The following is a 22891-nucleotide window of genomic DNA, read 5'->3' as shown; positions in this document are numbered from 1 at the left end:
ACAGGAGCACAATGAACTGCTTAGAAGAAAGTTCTGTGGGGGATTTGTTGAGGATAGCTTATACTTTGAGTCTGCAGTCCCAGATGAAGAAAGATGGAAACTGAAGATGCATGAAGGCTTGTGTTATGTAGGTACATTACTCTTCAAGGAAACAAGGGTTGGAGATACGAACAGCTCTCAAAAATAAGTGAATAAAGACACTTCTTTTAGTGCAGGTGTCAGGGTGTGAATAGAAGTGAATAAGATCATCCTTGTTGGTAGACTTGCACAGGAGGATGTCAAGGAAAGGAAGTTTGCCATCTTTTTTTGAGTTCCAGTGTAAACTTCACTGATGGTTCTACAGTGTTGATCTTGCTGAGGAGGGCCTGGATGTTAAAATGTCTGGGATAGAAAACGAAGATATCATCAATGTATTGTAGCCAGGAAATGGCGCTGGGAATGAGAATGCTGAATTTCTCTGTTTCTAGGTTCCTCAAGAAGAGGTTGGCAAGCACAGCACTGAATGGGCTGCCCATGGCTATCCCACATTTTTGTTTGGAGCAGTTATCCTAATACTTGACGAGGTTAAAACTGACACAGAAATCCACAAGACTGATGAAATCCTGGAGAAGTAATGGAATGTCATGATTATTGGTGAGACTCCATCTCAGAATATTTATAACAGCATCAGTAGGGTCATTGGCAAACAGAGCTGTGACATCAAAGGAAGCCATGCTCTTGTTTTTAACATTCAAACTGGAAATGCAAGAGAGGTCACCTGAGTGTTCAGGGTGTACCTGGTTAATGATGCCTAGAAGTGTTGAAAGGTATTTAGCAAGGTGGCCAGCCGATCTGTGTGGGGCACTCCCTATGCCTGAAGTGATAGGATGTAGTGCCATGCCAGGCTTGTGTGTCTTAGGGAGACCATAAAGGTGTACTGGTTTAGGATGACCTGTTAAAAGTTCTAGTAGTTAAACAAACCATACCACGGGCGAGGATAGAACCTGCCCATGGTATGGTTTGTTTGCAATCGTGTCATTACGATTTCGTGAGTCACGTTCTAGTAGTTTCTTGTCTTGCTCTGATTTGCACAGAAGTTACAGGCATTTTGAAGAAAAGTTTGGGTGCTTGGAAGTAGTAGTGATTCTGAAACAGGCTGGTCTGTGTTGGAATCGTTGTGGAGATCCAAAACTTTATTATGGTAGTCAAATGCTGAGTAATGCCACACCACCATCTTTATCAGAGGTAGCAATAATGATATACCATATTTCATGGTGAACAAGAGGCTCTGGTGTTGAGGATGCCCCTCCAATTCTAAGTGGGTAAATTTTGGAAAAAAAGATAAACACTACTTTGGCCTCCAAAATGCTGGGTAAATTTTCGAAATTGCTTTCAGGAAAGAAATTGCATCTTCAATGCTGTAAAATATGGTAATCATTATTAGCCAAGCCCCTGAGTGCCTGGATTTACCTTGTGGGAATGACTGGTCTTGAAGGCTTGGTAACTGCAGCTGTGATGATTCCTTCTAAAACTCAGAGTCCCCAAAAGGTTGGTTTGTCATTAACACATCCAGGAGATGGTGTTTCTTGTTGATACCAGTAGCAGACTTGAGTCAAAGGTTGAGGGTTTCTGTCTCTGTGGTAGTGAGTATTATTATTATTATAATCAAAAAGAAGCGCTAAGCCACAAGGGCTATACAGCGCTGCAGGGTAGGGAAGGAAGCGAGGGTATTGGATGGCAGAAGGGAGGAGGGATGAACAATAGGTTACAGAAAACAGCGGGGCAGGGGATAGTACGGGGGTAGAGGGTAGCAAGAGATTGAAGTAGAAAGGGCTGAAGGTATCAGAATTTGTGAAGTAAATCAGTTGTTGTCAAAAAGTCAATGAGAGAGTCTGGATGAAAGGTGGGTCCATCAGCGAGAAGGGAAGGTAAAGAGAGAGCAGCAGAGCGAAGACGACGACGGAGGTAAATTCTGGGTGCTCGTTGATAAAGTGGGCAGTCCAACAGAATGTGGCTGACTGATAATGGAACTTGGCAATTCTCACAGAGAGGAGCAGGGAGCCTCTCCATGAGATATCCATGAGTAAGACGAGTATGGCCAATGCGAAGACGGGAGAGAGTAGTCTCCCAACCTCAACACTGGTGATAAGAAGACGGCCAGTAACCTATACTCGGTTTAATAGATTGAAGTTTGTTGCCGAGCATAGTAGCCCAACGTTGTTGCCAACGGGTGTGAAGTTGGGAAGATATTGCACCAAAATGGTCCGTAAATGGAATACCTCTACATGAAACTGGTAGGTCATGTACTGCTGACCGCGCAGCAGTGTCTGCCTGTTCATTGCCCTGTACATCAACATGACCAGGGACCCAACAAAAAACAATATCTTTATGCTTGGTAAAGATGCGGCATAGCCAAAGTTGGATACGGAGGACTAAGGGGTGAGGTGTATCAAATTTCTGTATAGCCTGTAAAGCACTAAGGGAGTCTGAGACAACCACAAATGATGACACAGGCATAGATGCAATACGGATAAATGCTGTAAGGATGGCATACAATTCAGCAGTAAAAATACTAGCTGAAGATAGTAAATGCCCTTGTACGACGCTGTCCGGAAACAATGCTGCGAATCCTACGCCGTCAGAAGACTTAGAGCCATCTGTGTACACAGCAATGGCATGAGAATGAGAGTGAAAGTGGTCAAGAAAAAGAGAGCGGGAAGCGACCGTAGACAGTTGGGCTTTCGAGCAAGGGAGAGAGAAAGAACAGACTCGACAGCTACCCCAGGGGGGTAGGGAAAAGTGAGATGCTACATGTACATAGAAAGGTGGTAATTGAAGAGAAGACAAGAGCGAATGAAGGCGAAGAGAGAAGGGACGGAGTAAACAGGGGCGGTGAACAAATAAAGAATGTCTACTAATATCAGTGACCATTCTATAAATGGAAGGATTGCGGAGATCATGAGAGCGTACATAGTAGTGAAGGCAATGGGCATCACGGCGATCGGATAAGGATGGAACGTTCGCTTCTGCATAGAGGCTCTCGACAGGGGAAGAGTGAAAAGCACCAAGGCATAAACGTAATCCTTGGTGATGAATGGGGTTAAGGCTAGAGAGAGTAGCAGGAGATGCCGCTGAATAGATCTGGTCACCATAATCAAGTTTCGATAAGATAAGGGTGGAATGTAGGCGAAGGAGGGTTCGACGATCAGCTCCCCATGAAAGATGAGCAAGGGTTTTAAGAAGGTTCAGCCGGCTGTGACAAGTTGCCTTCAGAGAGGTAATGTGAGGTTTCCAGGATAACCTACGATCAAAGAGGAGGCCCAGAAACTTGACTGTATCACGTTCAGGGATACGGGAGCCATAGAGGTACAAAGGATGATCGGAGATGACAGAGCGTCTAGTGAAAGTAATTTGGTGGGTTTTAGTGCTGGAAAATTTAAACCCATGTGTGGTGGCCCAATTGGAAACACGGTCGACTGCATGCTGGAGAGAAACTGTAATAAGGTGACAGTCAGCGCCTGCACAGGCAATAGCGAAGTCATCAACATAGAGTGATGACCAAATATTTGATGGAAGACTAGAGGCCAAATCATTTATAGCAAGGAGAAAAAGTATTGTGCTCAGAACACATCCCTGGGGGACACCTTCAGCTTGGATAAAGTCCGGGGAGAACACATTATTAACCCAAACACGGAAATGCCTGTCAGTTAAAAAGTTCTTAAGGAAGGATGGTAGATTGCCTCGAAGGCCTAAGGAGTGGGCTTGGGCTAAAATATTATACCTCCAAGTTGTGTCATATGCCTTCTCAAGGTCAAAAAATATGGCAATAACTGAGTGGTTATTCGCAAAGGCATTACGAACATACGTATCCAAGCATAGTAAGGGGTCTATGGTAGAACGTCCCTTACGAAAGCCATATTGACGAGTGGAGAGACTGTTGTGTCTCTAAATACCACACTAAACGTCTATTTACTAGGCGTTCCATCACTTTGCAAACTGCACTGGTAAGAGCAATGGGACGATAGTGGGAGGTTTCATGTCCCGTAATGCCTGGTTTGCAGAAAGGGAGAACAATGGCGGATTTCCACAGCTGTGGAAGAACTCCTTGTGACCAAATAAGATTGTAAAGGAGTAATAGGACTGCAAGGGCTGACTGATGTAAATGTTGTAGCATACGAATATGAATGTCGTCGGGCCCAGCTGCCGATGATCGGCAAGCTGAGAGTGTTGCCTCCAGTTCTTGAAGTGTAAAAGGCACATTATACTGTTCTTCTCTGAGAGAAGAAAAGTCCAAGGGTGCTAACTCTCTGGCAGACTTCGAGGAAAGAAATGAGGGGCATAGATGGAGTCCCTGAGAAATACGGACCAGATGATTGCCAATTTCATTGGCAACATCTAGTGGGTTTGCTATATCAACACCGGCAACCCGCAGAACAGGAGCCGGGTCAGGAGAATATTTACCACTCAGTTTTCGTACTTTTTTCCAGACTGCACTCATAGAGGAAGCAGAGGTGATGGTGGAGACATAATCTCGCCAGCAAGTGCGTTTAGCGTCACGGATGACACGGCGAGCGATCGCACGCTTCTGCTTAAAATCAAGAAGTTTCTCTGTGGTTCTATTGTACCGGTACCTGCCCCATGCAGCGCATTTCAAACGTACTGCACGAGCACAAGCAGGAGACCACCAAGGCACACATTTCTGAGAATGCATGCCCAAAGATTGGGGTATAGAATGAGAAGCTGCGGTTAAAACAGAGGACGAGAAGAGGTGTAAAAGCTCATCGATGGAGGACGAAGAAGGAACCTCTCTAAAAACAGTTAGGTGTGAGTAAAGGTTCCAATTTGCTTGATCAAATTGCCAGCGTGGGATGCGAAGAGGTGGTGAATATGAAGGGGAAGTAAGAATGATTGGGAAATGATCGCTGTCATATAAGTCCGGAAGAACAGACCAAGTGAAGTCTAATGCGGCGGAGGAAGAGCAGACTGAGAGATCGATGCAAGAGAGAGTGTGAGTCCGAGGATCAAAACTGGTGTGAGTACCTGAATCTAAAACATGGAGGGGGTGGGTGGCAAGAAAAGCCTCTAACTGAATGCCACGGGAATCACAGTGAGACTCCCCCCAGAGGAAATGGTGGGCATTAAAATCACCAAGTAACAGAATCGGTGGTGGTAATGACGAAACAAGAAAGGCAATATCCGGAATAGATAATGCCCGAGAAGGAGAGAGATACAAAGAACAGAGCTTATACCACCTATGCAAGTGGATACGGGCTGCTGTGTAATGCAGCGAAGTACGAACAAATAGCTGATGGTACGGAATATCAGTGCGTAGAAGAAGGGCACTTTCATTAAAGGTCCCATCAGGAAAAGGATCTGAAGAATACAATAAATTATAGCCTGAGATGGGAGAGATAACAGCAGAGTGTAATTTTGGTTCCTGTAAGCAAACACCAACAGGGGAAAACTGGGAGAGTAACATCTGAAGCTCACCCCGATTACCCCTGAGGCCGCGTATATTCCACTGTAAATAGGCCATGATTGGCAATGATAAAGATACCTGAAATCCGCAGGTAAGGGTTCCTATGGACTAGAGGGGTTAGAAAAGTCCACATGCGGAGGCAGTGGAAAACGTTCAAGCAGCGAAGGAACGGTGCGCTGTGAAGAAAGGAGTTGCACGGATGGAGTAGAGGAGAGAGAAGGAGCGGAGGGTGGATCAGTGTCCATTGATGGTTTGGTCTCTGCAATATATTCAGAGATTGCTTCAAGTGTTTCAGAACTCAGAGACGTCGTATGGGAGACAATATTGGAAATGGTAGGGGGAGGATGAGTAAAGATTGGAACTGTAATGGACTGTACCAAGGTAGGGGGGGGGCGAAAGGGTGGAGGGAACTGGAGAAGCGTGGAAGGGGACAGAAGAGGCAGAAACCTGGGAGGTGGCAGAAGAGGAAGAAACTTGGGAGGGAATGGGAGGAAGGTACAGTACGAGGAGGAGGGTGAACCTCTACACTTGTAACAGAGCCAGTGAGAGGGGAAGAACCCGGTACAGAGACAGGGAAGGTAAAATAAGGAGGTGGAAGAAGGGAAGGAGGGGTTAAAGGAGCTTTTTTTGACTTCTGAGAAATAGAGGTACGATTGGGAGGAGGTGTCATACGAGATCTCGTCGCTACTGAGGCTTGTGAGAGAGAACACGAAGAAGCAAGATCAGACTGAGACGTTGAATTAGGGATGTCTGAGCCGAGGACAGCAAAAGAATTAGCTACAGGAGTGACTACGAGAGAGGTAACCACAGAGGTGGGTGCAGAAGATGGGATACCAGAAGTGGGGGGACGTTTTGAAACACGGGAATAAGAAACACGAGGTAGTCTCCCTTGGAGGCGGAGATGAGAAACTGCCATGGCATAAGGGAGACCTTCTGCCTCTTTGAGGTAACGGATTTCCCGCTCGTTTAAGTAGACTTGACAACGGCGAGAGTACGAAGGGTGAGCCTCATGACAATTAAGGCAAGAGGGAGGTCGATTGCAAGACGTATTAGAATGGTCATCGGCACCACAGACTGGGCATTCAGCGATAGATCTGCAATATTTCGCTGGATGGCCAAATCGCCAGCAATTTCTACACTGTTGCGGTGTAGGGATCACCTTTCGAACTTGTAACCGATGTCCTGCTACATAAACTGAGGATGGGAGTTCACGGCTGTCAAAAGTTAAATGAGCCACATTGCTAGGGTATCGTCTCCGCCCGTGGGCAGGAAGAACGTAAGTGTCTACCTTGAGGATTGGGAGATCTTGGAGTTCCAGCTGTTCAAGAATGTCAGTGCCACATGTCTGGAAATTTTGTTGAACTATGGTATGGGGCAGAATGACGGTACCACTACAAGAATTGAGGGAATGATGCTTTTCAATAGTTACAGGAACAGTATCGATATGGGAAAGACGAGAAAGCTCATGAGCCTGGGTAGCATTCTGTATGGTGACAATGCGCGTACCGCTCTTAAGAGCATGAAAAAAAATATCTTTACCAACATGGCGTAGGAGTGCCTTGCCAATACTGTGGTCAGAAAGATAGGCAGTAGAGGAAGTCGGTCGTAAAGTGAAGAATTTAGTCCATTGTGCAGTCTGAAACTGAGCGTGGAAAGGTAGTGAAGGACGTGTCGATCTTTTCTGAGAAGAACGAGAAGGTGGAGAAGTATCATCAGCAGGTAATTGTCATTGTCATTTAGGCGTGGGGCCAGAGTTGGTCCGACGTGGAACGGGCCGGCAATTCGAAAATTGCCACACCATAGAGGGAGAGGCCGGAAGCATAGTCAGAGGAAAGCGAAGGTCAGATAAATCGAAGGAGTCAGTCGAGGCCTCAGTACCTGAAGCGGGTGAGGAAACAGCACCGGGAAGAGGTACAGAGGCATGAGGAGTGTCCGAAGAGTGGTCCAAAGACGAGGCGGGGTCAGAACAGGGTGCGGTATCAAGAAGGGGCCCGGGGGTAGCAGGTTCATGGACTAGGGCTGCCATGGTTAGGTTACTTCTTTCTTTTTGTTTTTAAGAAAAAAAAGAAAGAAGAAAAGAAAATAAAAATAAAAAAAAAGAAATAAAAAAAGGGGGGACCGGGGAGGGATAGTTCCTAGGAGGAATGAAAGGGCCAGAAATCTCCCTCTGTGCCCAAGAGGACCTCAGCACCGCAAGTAGCGCAGATGCAGCATGGAACCCGTGCCATACCCTACCCATCATGCCAGTAAACCGGCAATCCGGGATAGCAACCTCACATCTGCCGAGCTACCTCGGTGGACAAAAGAGAGGGCGGCCGGAAATCCGCCACAAAGCATACCTCCTTCGGCCACCACCCCCGGAATCCGAAAGGTGGCTTCCAGAGATACACCCGTCGCCCGAGAGACACCCAAAGCCACCCTCCGGGATACCGGAGAGGGATCAGGACATCCCCAGGCAATCCAAATTCCACGGCAAACTACGCCACCGCCAAGAACCTCAACGGAATGGGATGGACCCCGGTACCCTTTCCCCTACCTAGGAACTAGCGTGCCTGTGGGAAAAAAAAAAAAAAAACCCAAAGGCCAAAAAGGAAGGGCAAAAGGGAGGGGTGGGGAGGAGGAAAGGAAAAAGGGGAGGATGGGGAGGATGGGATAGGGAATGGGGGATTGGGGGGTAATTAGGTTCGGTCTGAGGAAGTAGACCGACAGGTCTAATTCCTCAGACCAAGAGCCTCTTCACCACGCCAAGGAGCCCCCCTTGAAGAGGTGGTAGTGAGTAGAATGCTCTCATACAGGGTCCTTATTGGCTTTTTCTTGGGAGCTCTTTGCATCTCCATTCCTTGTTTCATTGAAGAGGAATGTACCTACATAACACAAGCCTTCACACATATTCAATTTCCATCTTTCTTCATATTGGACTGCAGACTCAAGGCACAAGCTATCCTCAACAAGTCCCCCACAAAGCATTCTTCTAAGCAGTTCACAGTGCTCCCATGTGGTGAGGAATACCTGCCAGGTGCTTGCTAGAAGCAATGATGTTCCCACCATGAATACATCCTCTATCAAAGACCTCACTATGAAGCAAAGTCCCATACCTCTGACTTCCACAGGATGTGGTTACACCTTCCCCTGTGAATAATGTCTCAAAAAATATGTAGGGGAAACAGGTACAAATCTTTTGGTCCATCTAAGTGAACATCAAAATGCCTGAAACAATGATAACTTCAAGAACACCCATGTCCTCCAAAGGAACTCCATGGGACATTTGATGAGATGGAACAAGGCACAACTCATCCTCAATGAACATCATCTTAGATGCCAACGATGTCTAGAAGCCTAGCTAACCACTACCACCAACACCGTAGAACATAATACTGGAAGCTACAAAATTTCAAAAACACTGGCATACATGATGCTCAATCAGGAAAAGTTCAAACCTACCTCACAATACAGGAATCACATGACCTCATCTCAAACAAGCCTCGCTCGCATTTTTCAAGTCAGTATGCTACAATCACACCCCACTTTCTGCCTATACTGTTGTTTTCACCCTCAGTGTGTTGAGAAGTGATCAAGGTCCCAGGACCAAAACATTTTCTGATAATTATGTTCTGGTGTTTGCTCACGTGTTGTTTAAACCAATTTCTCAGTGTCAATTACCAAGGTTTATACCAAATTTTTGCTCAAGCATTTGCCAAACATACTTCTAGAATTCTGTAGTACAAAATAATATTTCAAAGTGATGAAGCAGCTGAAACTAACTTCATCTTCCATTACACATCTCTCAAATTGTGGTCACATGTACAGCACTGTCATAATAGGCCATCGCTGTATTGGAGATTTTTACATATTTAGATTTGGCATGCTGGATTTTACCATGTAGTAAATATAGAAATAAATGGGGGCTGCAAATAAGGTGATGAACATTTTTTATTTATTATCACACTGGCCGATTCCCACCAAGGCAGGGTGGCCCGAAAAAGAAAAACTTTCACCATCATTCACTCCATCACTGTCTTGCCAGAAGGGTGCTTTACACTACAGTTTTTAAACTGCAACATTAACACCCCTCCTTCAGAGTGCAGGCACTGTACTTCCCATCTCCAGGACTCAAGTCCGGCCTGCCGGTTTCCCTGAACCCCTTCATAAATGTTACTTTGAACATACTTACCCAAAATATAACTCAAAATAATTGACAAATTGGATAAATTAATAATTCAAATGGATACAGGAAAGCCCTGGTTTGACAACAGAGTCACAGATCAGCTACACGAGAGTTGGATCTACCTAGAATTGGCCAATAGGCCCACTGCAGTGCTCTTCTATAAGTGCTATTTGTGTTCTTATACAGGAATTAAAATATCAGTTTAGATGACTGGAATGTGTGGTTGTGAGGGGGACCTCCCAAACATGGTCAGTAGGTCAACTTCAGTGCTACTCTGTTCTTGTGTTTTTCAATATAGGAATTAGACTTTATAGACTTAAATCCCTCAGAAATACATTATCAATAAATAAGCTGACTGCCTACTTTTTGTCAAAAACAAATTAGCCTTAGAACTTCAACTAGTACTCACGTATACATGACCATGTGCACTGCTAAAGTACTACACCTAAAAAATTTTAGGATATATAAAAAGAATACTCGAGAGATTTTTCAAGTACCGTACTGTATTGCACTTGTTTGAAGTCTAAGACTTGAACACAGTTCAAACAGCTAGATGAAGCCATACCAACAATGGGAGCTCTCAAAGAGAATAATGCATCTTTGATTTTCCATCAAGTAGGGTGACAAAAAAAAAATTACCATCACTCATTCCCTTGTAGTCTTTGCAGAAGTTCAGAGATATTAATATTAAAATAATCCACCAAATTCCAACATCCTCACCCCTCCTTCAGAATGCAAGCACTATACAGTGGACCCCCGCCTTACGATGGCATCGCATTATGCTAAATCTGCCATACGATACATTTTAACGCAAAAATTTTGCCTCGCCTCACGCGATTCATCCGGGATGCGTCCCACGTGTGGCCTGAGTGCGCCTGAGTACGCCTCAGCTGCCCCATGGGTGCCAGTGTTTACAAGCCAGCCAGTGCGGTCGCATCCACACATACATTCGGTACATTTCATATTATCACAGTGTTTTTAGTGATCGTAGCTGTAAAATAAGCCACCATGGGCCCCAAGAAAGCTTCTAGTGCCAACCCTGTGGTAAAAAGGGCGAAAATTACAATGGAAAGTGGAGTGCGTGTCTCGGAGCTGGCCAGGTTGTATACCAAACCCCAATCAACCATTGCTACTATAATGGCCAACAAAACGGCAATCAAGGAAGCTGTTCTTGCAAAAGGTGCAAGTTTGTTTTCAAAACAGAGATCGCAAGTACTCGAAGGTGTTGAGAGACTGTTATTGGTGTGGATAAACAAAAAAACAAGCAATCACATGTAAAAAGGGTGAGAAAATACGTACTATCGTACCACGGTCAGCTGCTGCTGCACCATGGTCAGCTGTTGCTGCACCATGGTCAGCTGTTGCTGTACCACTGTCAGCTGTTGTTGCACCACAGTCAGCTGCTGCTGCACCACCATCAGCTGCTGCTGCACCACCATCAGCTGTTGCTGCACCATGGTCAGCTGTTGCTGCACCACAGTCAGCTGTTGTTGAACCATGGTCAGCTGCTGCTGCACCAATGTCAGCTGCTGCTGCACCACCGTCAGCTGCTGCTGCACCACCGTCATCTGTTGCTGCACCACGGTCAGCTGTTGCTGAACCACGGTCAGCTGCTGCTGCACCAAGGTCAGCTGTTTCTGACCAACATGACTCGTCCCGAACCTGTCCGTCCAGCCTGAGCGCCTCAGCTTCCCTGCCGTCATCGTTTACAAGCTAGGGTGGCTGGTTGCATGCATACATTCGATGCATTTTGTATTATTCCATTGTTTATAGTGCTTGTAACTGCTAAATAAGCCACCATGGGCCCAAAGAAAGCATCTAGTGCCAACCCTGTGGTAAAAAGGGTGAGAAATACGTACTATTGTACCATGGTCAGCTGCTGCTGCACCACCATCAGCTGTTGCTGCACCACAGTCAGCTGTTGCTGCACCACCATCAGCTGTTGCTGCACCACCATCAGCTGTACAACTCAAAGATGTGGAGTGTGTGTTGTTGGTGTGGCTTAACGGGAAACAATTACCGAGAAACAATTGACCCTAGATGGTTATCCACCCAGGATAACCCAAGAAAGCCAGTGCATCATCAAGGACTGTCTAACTTATTTCCATTGGGGTCCTTAATCTTGTCCCCCAGGATGCGACCCACAACAGTCGACTAACACCCTAGTGAACAGGAAAAAATGGTGAATTTAAGGCCAGCAAAGGTTGGTTTGAGAGATTTAAGAATTGTAGTGGCATACACAGTGTGATAAGGCATGGTGAAGCTGAAAAATTCATCCCCCAACAAGTGTTCATTTGTGATGAAACAGGCCTGTTCTGGAAGAAAATGCCAAACAGGACCTACATTACTCAAGAGGAAAAGGCACTCCCAGGACACAAGCCTATGAAAGACAGGCTAACTCTCATGTTTTGTTGTAATGCTAGTGGGGATTGCAAAGTGAAGCCTTTACTGGTGTATCACTCTGAAAATCCCAGTATTCAAGAAAAACAGTGTCTCATCACTCATCAATACTCTTCAATAAAGGTAAGTGTCATTTTAACATTTATGTAGTTATTGTGCATGTCTCATTGTTTTCTTTGTAGGAAAATGTATATTTCATGAACAAAAAAAAAAAAAATTTTAATACTTTTGGCTGTCTGGAACGGATTAATTGGATTTCCATTATTTCTTAGGGGAAAATTAATTCAGCTAATGATAATTTCGGCTAACGATGAGCTCTCAGGAATGGATTAATATCGTTAGGCGAGGGTCCACTGTACTTCCCATCTTTAACCCTTAAACTGTCCAAGCAGATCTACGTTCACATGCGTAGAGCCCAAAAGTAGATCTATGTTTTTTTTTTTACATACTTTCAAATATAACAAAAAAAAAAGTAGATCAAAGTTTTTTTTACACTTTTTCAAATGTAAAAAAAGAAAAGATCTACTATTTTTACATACTTTCAAATGTTGAAAAAACGTAGCTCTACATTTGGACAGTTTAACCCTTTCAGGGTCCGTCCCGTAGATCTACGGCTTTATGTTCAGGGTCCAAACCGTAGATCTACGCCAAAATTCTAGCAGCGTCAAATTTAGCGGGAGAGGGCTGGTAGGCCTACATCTGAGAGAATGGGTCTGGGTGGTCAGTGTGCACACCATAGAAAAAATCTGGACACCTGCATGGCACTGTGGGAACGCCGGCAAAGTAGCTTTGTTCATTGTGCCTGGCGGCAAGGAAGCTCTCACTCCCCACCCACTCTCCGGGCGAATTCTGACTCTCCTCTTCACAACTTACAGTTCTAAGACTGATGGAAGTGGAGCTGAAGACGAATTCTATGGTTTTGAACCATATGGTACCATTGTGCCATATGATACAATGATACCATATGGTACAATGGTGCCATGTCATACAATGGCATATGGTACAATGGTATTGTATGGTAGAGTGGTACCATATGGTACAATGTACCATATAGTGCATTGTACCATATGGTACATTATACCATATGGTACAGGGTACAGGGACCCTAATGGAAACAAGTCTGTCAGACTTTTTTGGGTTATCCTAGGTTCAAACATATGCTCCAAACATATGCTGCTAAGTATGATATTCTATGTAACTTTATTTGTGTATAACTAAATAAATTTACTTATGATGCCACATGCACTTGAGTAAGTTTATTCAGGTGTACAGAAATACAATTACATAGATTATCATTATCATACATAGCAGCATACGTATAAAATCCTAGGATAACCCAAAAAAGTCAGGGTGACTTATTTCCACAGTTATCCCTGTATCTGTACCATATGGTGTCCTGTACTGTATGGTACCCTGTACCATATGGTACCCTGTACCATATGGTACCCTGTACCATATGGTACCCTGTACCATATGGTACACAGCACCATATGTTAACCTGTACTGCATGGTACCCTATACCATATAGTACAATGTACCATATGGCACCCTGTAATATATGATACCGTGTACCATATGGTCAATAGGTGTTGGTGGCATGAGACATCAGCCAAGACTGAGTGAGTGGCAACACAAGCTAGCTACTGACTCTGCAGTTTCCGAGACAAAGTGCTTTGTCATCCACCTCAAGGAACACGTCAAGTTCCTGTACACTTGTAAATATATAATAGAACATTGCTAATATACAGCATTTTTGTATATTTTTGTTGTAAACAACTATTGTAAACAAAATAATAATGAAAATATTAGTGTGTTTATTGTGTTGAATACAACAGTACCATATGGTACAATGAACCATATGATATCACTGTACTGTATGGTACAATGTACCATATGGTACCATTGCATCATATGGTACCATATGGTACCATTACACCATATGGTACCATAAGGTACCATTGCACCATATGGTACCATTGTATCATATGGTACCATTGTATAATATGGTACCATTGTACCAAATGGTGCCATTGTATCATATGGTACCATTGTATCATGTGCCATTGTACCATATTGTACCATATGGTATCATTGTATCATATGGTGCCATTGTACCATATGGTATAATTGCACCCTATGGCACCACTGTACCATATGGTACTATATGGTACCGTTGTATTCAACACAATAACCGCACTAATATTTTCATCATTTTGTTTACAATAAACTTGTAAACAAGTTTTGTAAGCAATATAATGATAAACAAATTAGCGCAGTTATTGTGTTGAATACAATGAGTGTACACTTATACAATATACATTATACTGGTCTCACAGGCCACAAATGTTATTAGAAAAAGAAAAAAATTAGGAAAGAAAAGAAAAAAGTATAATAAATATAAAATAAAAAAATGGGATTTTGCGGAAGTCACTGATGTTGCCGCCACCCGATCATTTTGGGTCAACTTCCCGCAGCTGTATCTTGGTAAGTACTGATCAGAAAATTTTTTTTTGTCTTATTACCTTCACAAAACTATACTCTTTAATTCTGTAAGAAATTTTTTTTTTTTTTTTTTTTCAAAATTTCTTGGACACTGGAGCACCACTTCAGATTTTAGCCTTGGACCCTGAAGGGGTTAAGGGTTAAAGTACAGTAGGGCACTGCTTTTTGGCATTTCACCTTACGACATTCCGCTCATACGGCGATTTCAATTATGACCAAAACTCTCTATATGGCTCCCTGTCTTTCTAATACGGTGTGCCTCACCCGGTTTGTTTACATTCTCTGTGAGCACATCTCTATTATGTCTGGAAACTTTCCAAAATTTCCAGTGTTTTAAAGTTATTGCATATTTATATGTACTCTGATAATTATATTTGTGTGTACCTGTACCTAAATATACTTACACACTGCTGGTGTGCAGGTACACATTAAAATCACTAAGAGTGTCCCTCTAGTCTTAATACCATAGTAATAATACTAATAGTGCGTAATAATAATCACTCTTGGGCACATTAAATGTCTTATTTTACATTAATATAGACATTTTCGTTAATCTATGATATTTTCTTCAAAATTATATAAGAAACATGTTACATAGCTATATGCTATGGAGGTGTGGGCAAAGGGAAAACATGACGTTTTCTCTGGTTCAGCACCAGAGAAAATGTGTATGAATCTGCGATGGCACAGTCACTCCCCTTAACACACAACGCTTTTGTTTACAATTTTCGGCATGAATTATTCATTACTTCTCCCTTCGCTTATGATGGCATCTAAAGGTAGTTGTTAGAAACAAACTCAGTGAACAAGATATGTTGATGGTAATAATATGGCTCTGGGCTGCATCAAATATCATGTAGCTATGTAGGTAGGTAGGTAGGTGCAGCTATGTAGCCAGGTGGATTACATAGCTACATCTACCAGCTACCTACACCTGACTTCCTACAAATAAATACTACAGTGGACCCTGGTTCAGTTATCAGCCAACTCTGTTACTGGCCGGTTTTTTGGTGCCCAGTTATCGGCCGTTAATTTGGTTATCGGCCATTTGGGTGGCATCCATCCGCCAGCTGGGGTCGCTTGTGAGTCAGTTTGGTTTTGTCTCTGGGCGAGTGAGGAAGCTTCTGCTCATTCATCCAAACATTTTGCTATAATCCATTGTTTTTTGTGGTTATTGATTGAAAGCAACTGCAAAATAAGCAACCATGGGCCCAAAGAAACACGTTACATAATATAAAAAAACATGCAATGTTTATATGCAATGCATATTTAATAATAATCACTGGTACTTTAAATGTCTTATTTTACATTAATATAGACATTTTCATTAATCCATCTACTACATCATCTTCAAAATTATATAATAAACACATTACATAGCATATAAACATGCAATGTTTATTATATGCAATGTATATTTAATAATTACTCTTTGGCACATTAAAAGTCTTATTTTACGTTAATATAGGCATTTTCATTAATCCATCTATGATATTATCTTCAAAATTACGTAAGAAACACGTTACATATCATTTAGCACATAAACATGTTTATATGTTATCGAGTGGAGAGTGGGATGGAGAGTAAACATTACGTTTTCTCTGATGCAGCGTTAGAGAAAACTGTGAATCTGGTGACTGGTGCAATAACTGCCCTTCATGTGCGTTTGTTTACAATTCTCAGCATGAACTATTCATTACTTCTCCCTTTGTTTATGATGGCAGAAACGATTAAACTCAGTGAACATGGTAATAATATGGCTGTGTAGTGTAACAATATAGCTGTGTAGTGTAGCTCAGGGGGATGGGCTAAATACGTGTACTGTACCTACATCTACTGCTGCCTACAATGACTTCCTACAAATAAATACTACTCACCTCTTGCCCTACATTAAGACTACAAATATTTTAAGGTAAGCAACAAATGTACTGTAGCAGTAAATGACAGAGATTAAAGAGGTGTGTGCAATGTGGACTAGGGTGCAAGCTTTTGTAGAGAAACACCACCCTGACCAAGCTGAAATGAGCCATATCTGCAACATACTCAGTGGCGAAACCCTTTCCCACTTCAGGGAAATCTTAAAGAGACACCAGAAACAGACTTCTATAGACAGATTTGTTGTGAGACAAGGGTCCAGTGATTCTCAAGCTGGTTCTAGTGGTATTAAAAGACAAAGAAGGGAAGTAACCCCAGAGAAGGCTTTGCTACCTCAAGTCTTTATGGAGGAGGATTCCCCTTCCAAACACTAACTCCTCCCTCTTTCCTCTTCCCTATCTTCCAGAAGCCAGCATTAGCCTTCAATAAAGGTATGTAATACTTACATAATTGTTAATTTTTTTTTTTTTGTGAATATTTTTGTCTGGAATGGATTGTTTTTCCATTAATTCTTATGGGAAATATTAATTCAGTATTCAGCCATTTCGGTTATCGGCCGACCTTCTGGAACGGATTATGGCTGATAACCAAGGGTTCGCTTTCAGGGTCCAGATGCCAAATTTCAAAGTGTACACCAGTGTCCAAGAATTTTCAAAAGACAATTTTTTTATATTTTCTTATGAAATGGTAGAGAATCTTTTTCTAAAGGTAATAAAACAAAAAATATTAAATTTGGTGGAAAACTGATGAAATTATGCTCTCGTGAATTTTGATGTGTCAGCGATATTTACGCATTGGCGATTTTGCCAACTTTGACTCCCATTTTAGGCCAATTACATAATTCCAATCGACCAAATTCTTAGTTATTTCAGTAGTATTACTTCTATTCTATCGACTGAGCACAAGAAATCACCAAGTCAACGGTTTCAACTGCAAAATAAAGTGATCAGAAATTGGTAATTTGGCCAATTTAATGCAAAGTTCAAAATATTCCAATTTGAAAATAGGGTCCAGAATAAACAATGCAGGCATTCCTGGCACTAAACTAACATTTTCTCTGTTCATTAGTTATGTTTTCAGGCTTTACAAATGAATTCCATTTTGATTTTTTATTCACATAATGAATTTTTATTCAAACCAAAAAATAGAAGATTTACTGTTATGCAATATTGTAATAACTGTATAAATAATATCACCACATTTGTGAACATATATTAGACCCACCAGCTGGCGTGTATTAGACGTGTGAGGTCATTTGTTTACTCTTGAACATCGACAAAAATTTAACATTTTCACTACTTTGAGCTCAATTTCAAGCCATTTCCAATACTAAAACCAATCAAAATCATCTCTATTTCTGTAATATATCTTCCATTCTATCAAATGAGACCAAGAAATCGCAAATACAACCATAAAAAACATACAAAAAACACTGCAAAGTCACTGTTTTAATCGAAAATTATGGTCTAAGTTTTTTTTTCCTCTCATTTTGCACTGTGTTGCAGGATTTGTTTTATGTGGTGCACACATACCACATAGATGTATTCTCTCATATCTAGGCCCAAATTTACTTCTCACAGCTTATCAGAGTGAGTTGAGCTCATGGCGTAGATCTACGGTTTGGACCCTCAACGTAAAGCCGTAGATCTACGGCATGGACCCTGAAAGGGTTAACTCTCATCCTACACTAAAACTACACACATTTCAAGGTAAATAATGAGTGTACTGTTTGTGTATTTTCTCTCTCTGGGCTGCTTTAAATATCATATACAGTGGACCCCCGCTTAATGATCACCTCCCAATGCAACCAATTATGTAAGTGTATTTATGTAAGTGCATTTGTACGTGTATGTTTGGGGGTCTGAAATGGACTAATCTACTTCACAATATTCCTTATGGGAGCAAATTCGGTCAGCACTGGCACCTGAACATACTTCTGGAATGAAAAAATATCGTTAACCGGGGGTCCACTATATTAAGTTTGGGATGGGGAGCCAGGGCTACCTACACCTGATGTCCTACAAATAAATACTTTTCACCTCTTGCCCTACATTAAAACTACAAATATTTTAAGGTACTAAGTAATGAATGTACTGTGTATGTATTTTACTTTTTTATTGTTTTTTTAATGCCTAGTTCTAACTTAATATAAGTTAGTCTAAACTTGTTGTCTGGCATTTATATGCATTTATAAGTGGAAAAAATGGCGTTCTGCTTTCCAACGATGTCTGCTTTCTGGCAGTAGCCTGGAACCTAACCTGCCGTATAAGTGGGGCCCTATTGTATATATCTGGCTAACCAATGTCTTTGAATCCTTTCATAGATCTTACGTTACATTAAATCTCAATCCAATCTAAGAAAAAAATATATACAAAAACACACACAAAAAATACACAAAACAAAACAATAAAAAAAATACACAAAAATGCACAAATGAAAAATACACAAACAAAAAGCACAAACAAAAGCACTGACAAAAAGCAAGCGCACACACACACACACACACACACACACAAATCAAGGCCAGGAGCTGTGACTCTACCCAGCAACTGCATATAGGTGAATACACCCACACACCCCCTCTCCTACTGAAAACATTCTTCACACTTCCTGATCCTTCCTGGGATGTGCCTTACAACTCCAAAAGTACAAATTAACAAAAAATATGAAGCAACATAGAGGAAATAGAAAAAAAAATACAGAATGAATTACAAGAATCAATGAAATACTTGCACAACATGCAGGATATTGCATATTGAAGGTGCGATCAAATATTTTATATTACTGTATTTTCCCAATCTAGTCAAACAGTTACAGCAGCTTTCAGAAATAGGCTGATGTTCAAGACATATAATCCCATATCTTTTATTACAGTTGGGCAATCACTAAATATGATACAGCATAACTTGTACCTTTAACCCTTAAACTGTCCAAACAAATTTACATTCACATGCGTAGTGCTCCAAAAGTAGATCTACGTTTTTTTACATATTTTCAAATATAACAACAACAACAAAAAAAAGGAAAATCAAAGTTTTATTTACACGTTTTCAAATTTAAAAAAAAAAAAGATCTATGTTTTTTACATACTTTCAAATGTTGAAAAAACGTAGATCTACGTTTGGACAGTTTAAGGGTTAAAACTTGTACCTTAACCCTTGATGAGTTTGGTAGGGTATATAAAAGAAGGGAATTAAAAGTGTATATAGGAAAGAGTAAGGTGATGAGGACAACCAAAAAATTAGGTAATGGATAATTGGATATCAAATTGGAGGGAGAGAGTATGGAGGGGGTGAATGTATTCAGATATCTGGAGTGGACGTGTCAGCAGATGGGTCTATGAAAGATGAGGTGAATCATAGAATTGATGAGGGGAAAAGGGTGAGTGGTGCAATGAGGAGTCTGTAGAGACAAAGAATTTTATCCATGAAAGCAAAAAGGGGAATGTATGAGAGTCTAGTTATACCAACACTTGTACGGGTGTGAGGCATGGGTGGTGAATGTTGCAACAAGGAGAAGGCTGGAGGCAGTGGAGATGTCATGTCTGAGGGCAATGTGTGGTGTGAATATAATGCAGAGAATCCATAGTTTGGAGATTAGGAGGAGGTTTAGGATTACCAAAACTATTATCCAGAGGGCTGAGGAGGGGTTGTTGAGATTGTTTGGACATGTAGAGACGGTGGAACAAAATTGAATGACTTCGAGAGTGTATAAATCTGTAGTGGTGGGAAAGCTCGAGTAGGGGTCGGCCTAGGAAAGGTTGGAGGGGGGGGGTAAAGGAGGTTTTGTGTGCGAGGGGCTTGGGCTTCCAGGAGGCATGAGTGAGCATGTTAGATAGGAGCAAATGGAGACTAATGGTTTTTAGGATTTGACATGCTGTTGGAGTGTAAGCAAGGTAACATTTATGAAGGGATTCAGGGAAACCGGCAGACTGGACTAGATTCCTGGAGATGGGAAGTACAGTGTCTGCACTCTGAAGGAGGGGTGTTGATGTTGCAGTTTTATAACTGTAGTGCAGTACATACAGCTGGGTTACTTCGTTTAGTAGTACATACAGGTGGGTTACTTGGTTTAGTAGTACACACAGGTGGGTTACTTGGTTTAGTGGTACATACAGGTGGGTTACTTGGTTTAGTAGTACATACAGGTGGGTTACTTGGTTTAGTAGTATATACAGGTGGGTTACTTGGTTTAGTAGTACATACAGGTAGGTTACTTGGTTTAATAGGACATACAGGTGGGTTACTTGGTTTAGTAGTACATACAGGTGGGTTACTTGGTTTAGTAGTATATACATACAGATGGGTTACTTGGTTTAGTAGCACATACAAGTAGGTTACTTGGTTTAGTAGCACATACAGGTAGGTTACTTGGTTTAGTAGCACATACAGGTGGGTTACTTGGTTTAGTAGCACATACAGGTAGGTTACTTGGTTTAGTAGCACATACAGGTAAGTTACTTGGTTTAGTAGCATATACAGGTGGGTTACTTGGTTTAGTAGCACATACAGGTGGGTTACTTGGTTTAGTAGCACATACAGGTGGGTTACTTGGTTTAGTAGCACATACAGGTGGGTTACTTGGTTTAGTAGCACATACAGGTGGGTTACTTGGTTTAGCAGCACATACAGGTGGGTTACTTGTTTAGTAGCACATACAGGTGGGTTACTTGGTTTAGTAGTACACACTGATGAGCTACTTGGTTCAATAGTACATACAAGTGAGTTACTTGGTTTAGTAGTACATACAGGTGGGTTACATAGTATAGCAGTGCATTAAAAAAGACTTAGGATTATTAACCCCAGAGGGTTAATAACCAAGGACAGCCCCAGGAAGTCAAGCAGTGCGTGTTTATATCCACTGAAATGCTTCTATCCCCTCTCTCTCTCTCTCTCTCTCTCTCTCTCTCTCTCTCTCTCTCTCTCCCCTAGGATGCAAACTGCAACACTTGACTAACACCCAGGTACCAGCTTGCCCATGGCTAAACAAACAGCCAGTATAAGGAGACGTGCCTTTATATTTCGCCTTGCCCACAGATCAAACTAGGCCCTTTCAGTTGTGAGCTGAATGATATATCACTGAGCTAAATGAGTTCATACAGGTGGGATGCTTGGTACAGTAATGCATACATATGGGATACATGGTACAGGATTGCACACAGGTGGGATACATGGTACAGTAATGCATACATGTGGGATACATGGTACAGGAGTGCACACAGGTGGGATACATAGTACAGGGGTGCACACAGGTGGGATACATGGTACAGGAGTGCACACAGGTGGGATACATGGTATAGTTTTATTATGCCTTACATAAACATAACTGCATCTTGATTACTAGTTATTACTTTATTTCTGCTTACATTTATGATTTTTATTAAAATATGATAAATCCCTAATATTCCTCTGATATTTGATTAACATTCTGTAAGTACACAAGCATTATTATTGTTGATAAAATGACATAACCTCAGTAGATATATTTTTTTGTCACAGCAAACAACTGAATTATCTCTTCAAGAATACTTTATGTACAATGTGAGTAAATTATTATTAAGCAAAACTAACCTTGTAGATAAATGGTTCAGAGAACTGACAAGTTGATAAATTTGACATATGTGCAACACTTAGGTATCTTTATTGAGGAAATGTTTTGCCACACAGTGGCTTCATCAGTCCTGTACAAAGAAGAATGGTGAAGATCAGGAGTTTGAGGTAAGCAGTCCTTCAGCCTGGAGTTGATTATATCTGATCTTCACAGTTCCTCTTTGTTTAGGACTGATGAAGCCACTATGTGGCAAAACATTTCTTAAATAAAGATACCCAAGTGTTGCACATGTGTCTACTTTGTCAAAACAAACCTTATTATGTTTAATGTCCTCCACAGACCCATTTTAAATGATATTCACTCTTGATGTTCTTAGTTTCTCTCACAGAGTTATGCTGGCACTGACAAGCATAAGCTCGACTTCCACGCTGAGAATCCAGACGGGCTCGTAAACGACTGACTTCAGGGTAATTATTACGCAGGAATAGATAATCAGTCATATTGCCCCAGGAGAATCCATCAATCATTATAACCGAGGAGTCACATGCAACACATCGCAGCTTATCACATGCTCTGCAATAGTTGCACTACAGTGGATAATTGGTTTAAATCGTAACAACACATTGCAGGAGCACAAAATGCTCATTAATCCCTAAACAGTCCAAACATATAAATACGTTCTTACCACTAGTGCCCAAAACATAGATCAACGTTTTATTTTTCCTGCCTCCAAATTTGGCATGACTGACCTGAGATGACTGGTCAGCATAGAATGGGTCTTAACACTCAGTGTGTGCAGTATTAAATCTGGGACCACTTAGTACCTTGTGGGAGTACCAGTTCAAATGAGCACCAGCTAGAGCAAACATTGCAGCAAACACCTGGGATTCGCTGATTTCATGTAGTATTAACCCTTTGGGGGTCGACAGGTCCTCTTAGAG

The 22891-nt window shown here is 41.8% G+C and overlaps 1 protein-coding gene across 3 annotated transcripts in view; it reads right to left on the bottom strand.

The window, feature by feature from the left end:
• Positions 1-22891, bottom strand: part of LOC128684034 (cilia- and flagella-associated protein 418) — a 177875-nt gene that overhangs the window by 6793 nt on the left and 148191 nt on the right. For all 3 annotated transcript variants that reach the window (XM_070091854.1, XM_070091857.1, XM_070091859.1), the window contains one exon: positions 22264-22523. In XM_070091854.1, the coding sequence (XP_069947955.1) occupies positions 22274-22523 (250 nt within the window). In that variant the 3' untranslated portion in view covers positions 22264-22273. Of the gene's footprint in view, positions 1-22263; positions 22524-22891 lie in introns of those variants that run through there.

The sequence above is a fragment of the Cherax quadricarinatus genome, chromosome 3 (assembly GCF_038502225.1).
Source record: "Cherax quadricarinatus isolate ZL_2023a chromosome 3, ASM3850222v1, whole genome shotgun sequence".
NCBI lineage: Eukaryota > Metazoa > Arthropoda > Malacostraca > Decapoda > Parastacidae > Cherax > Cherax quadricarinatus.
This window is presented reverse-complemented; position numbering and strand designations above follow the sequence as displayed.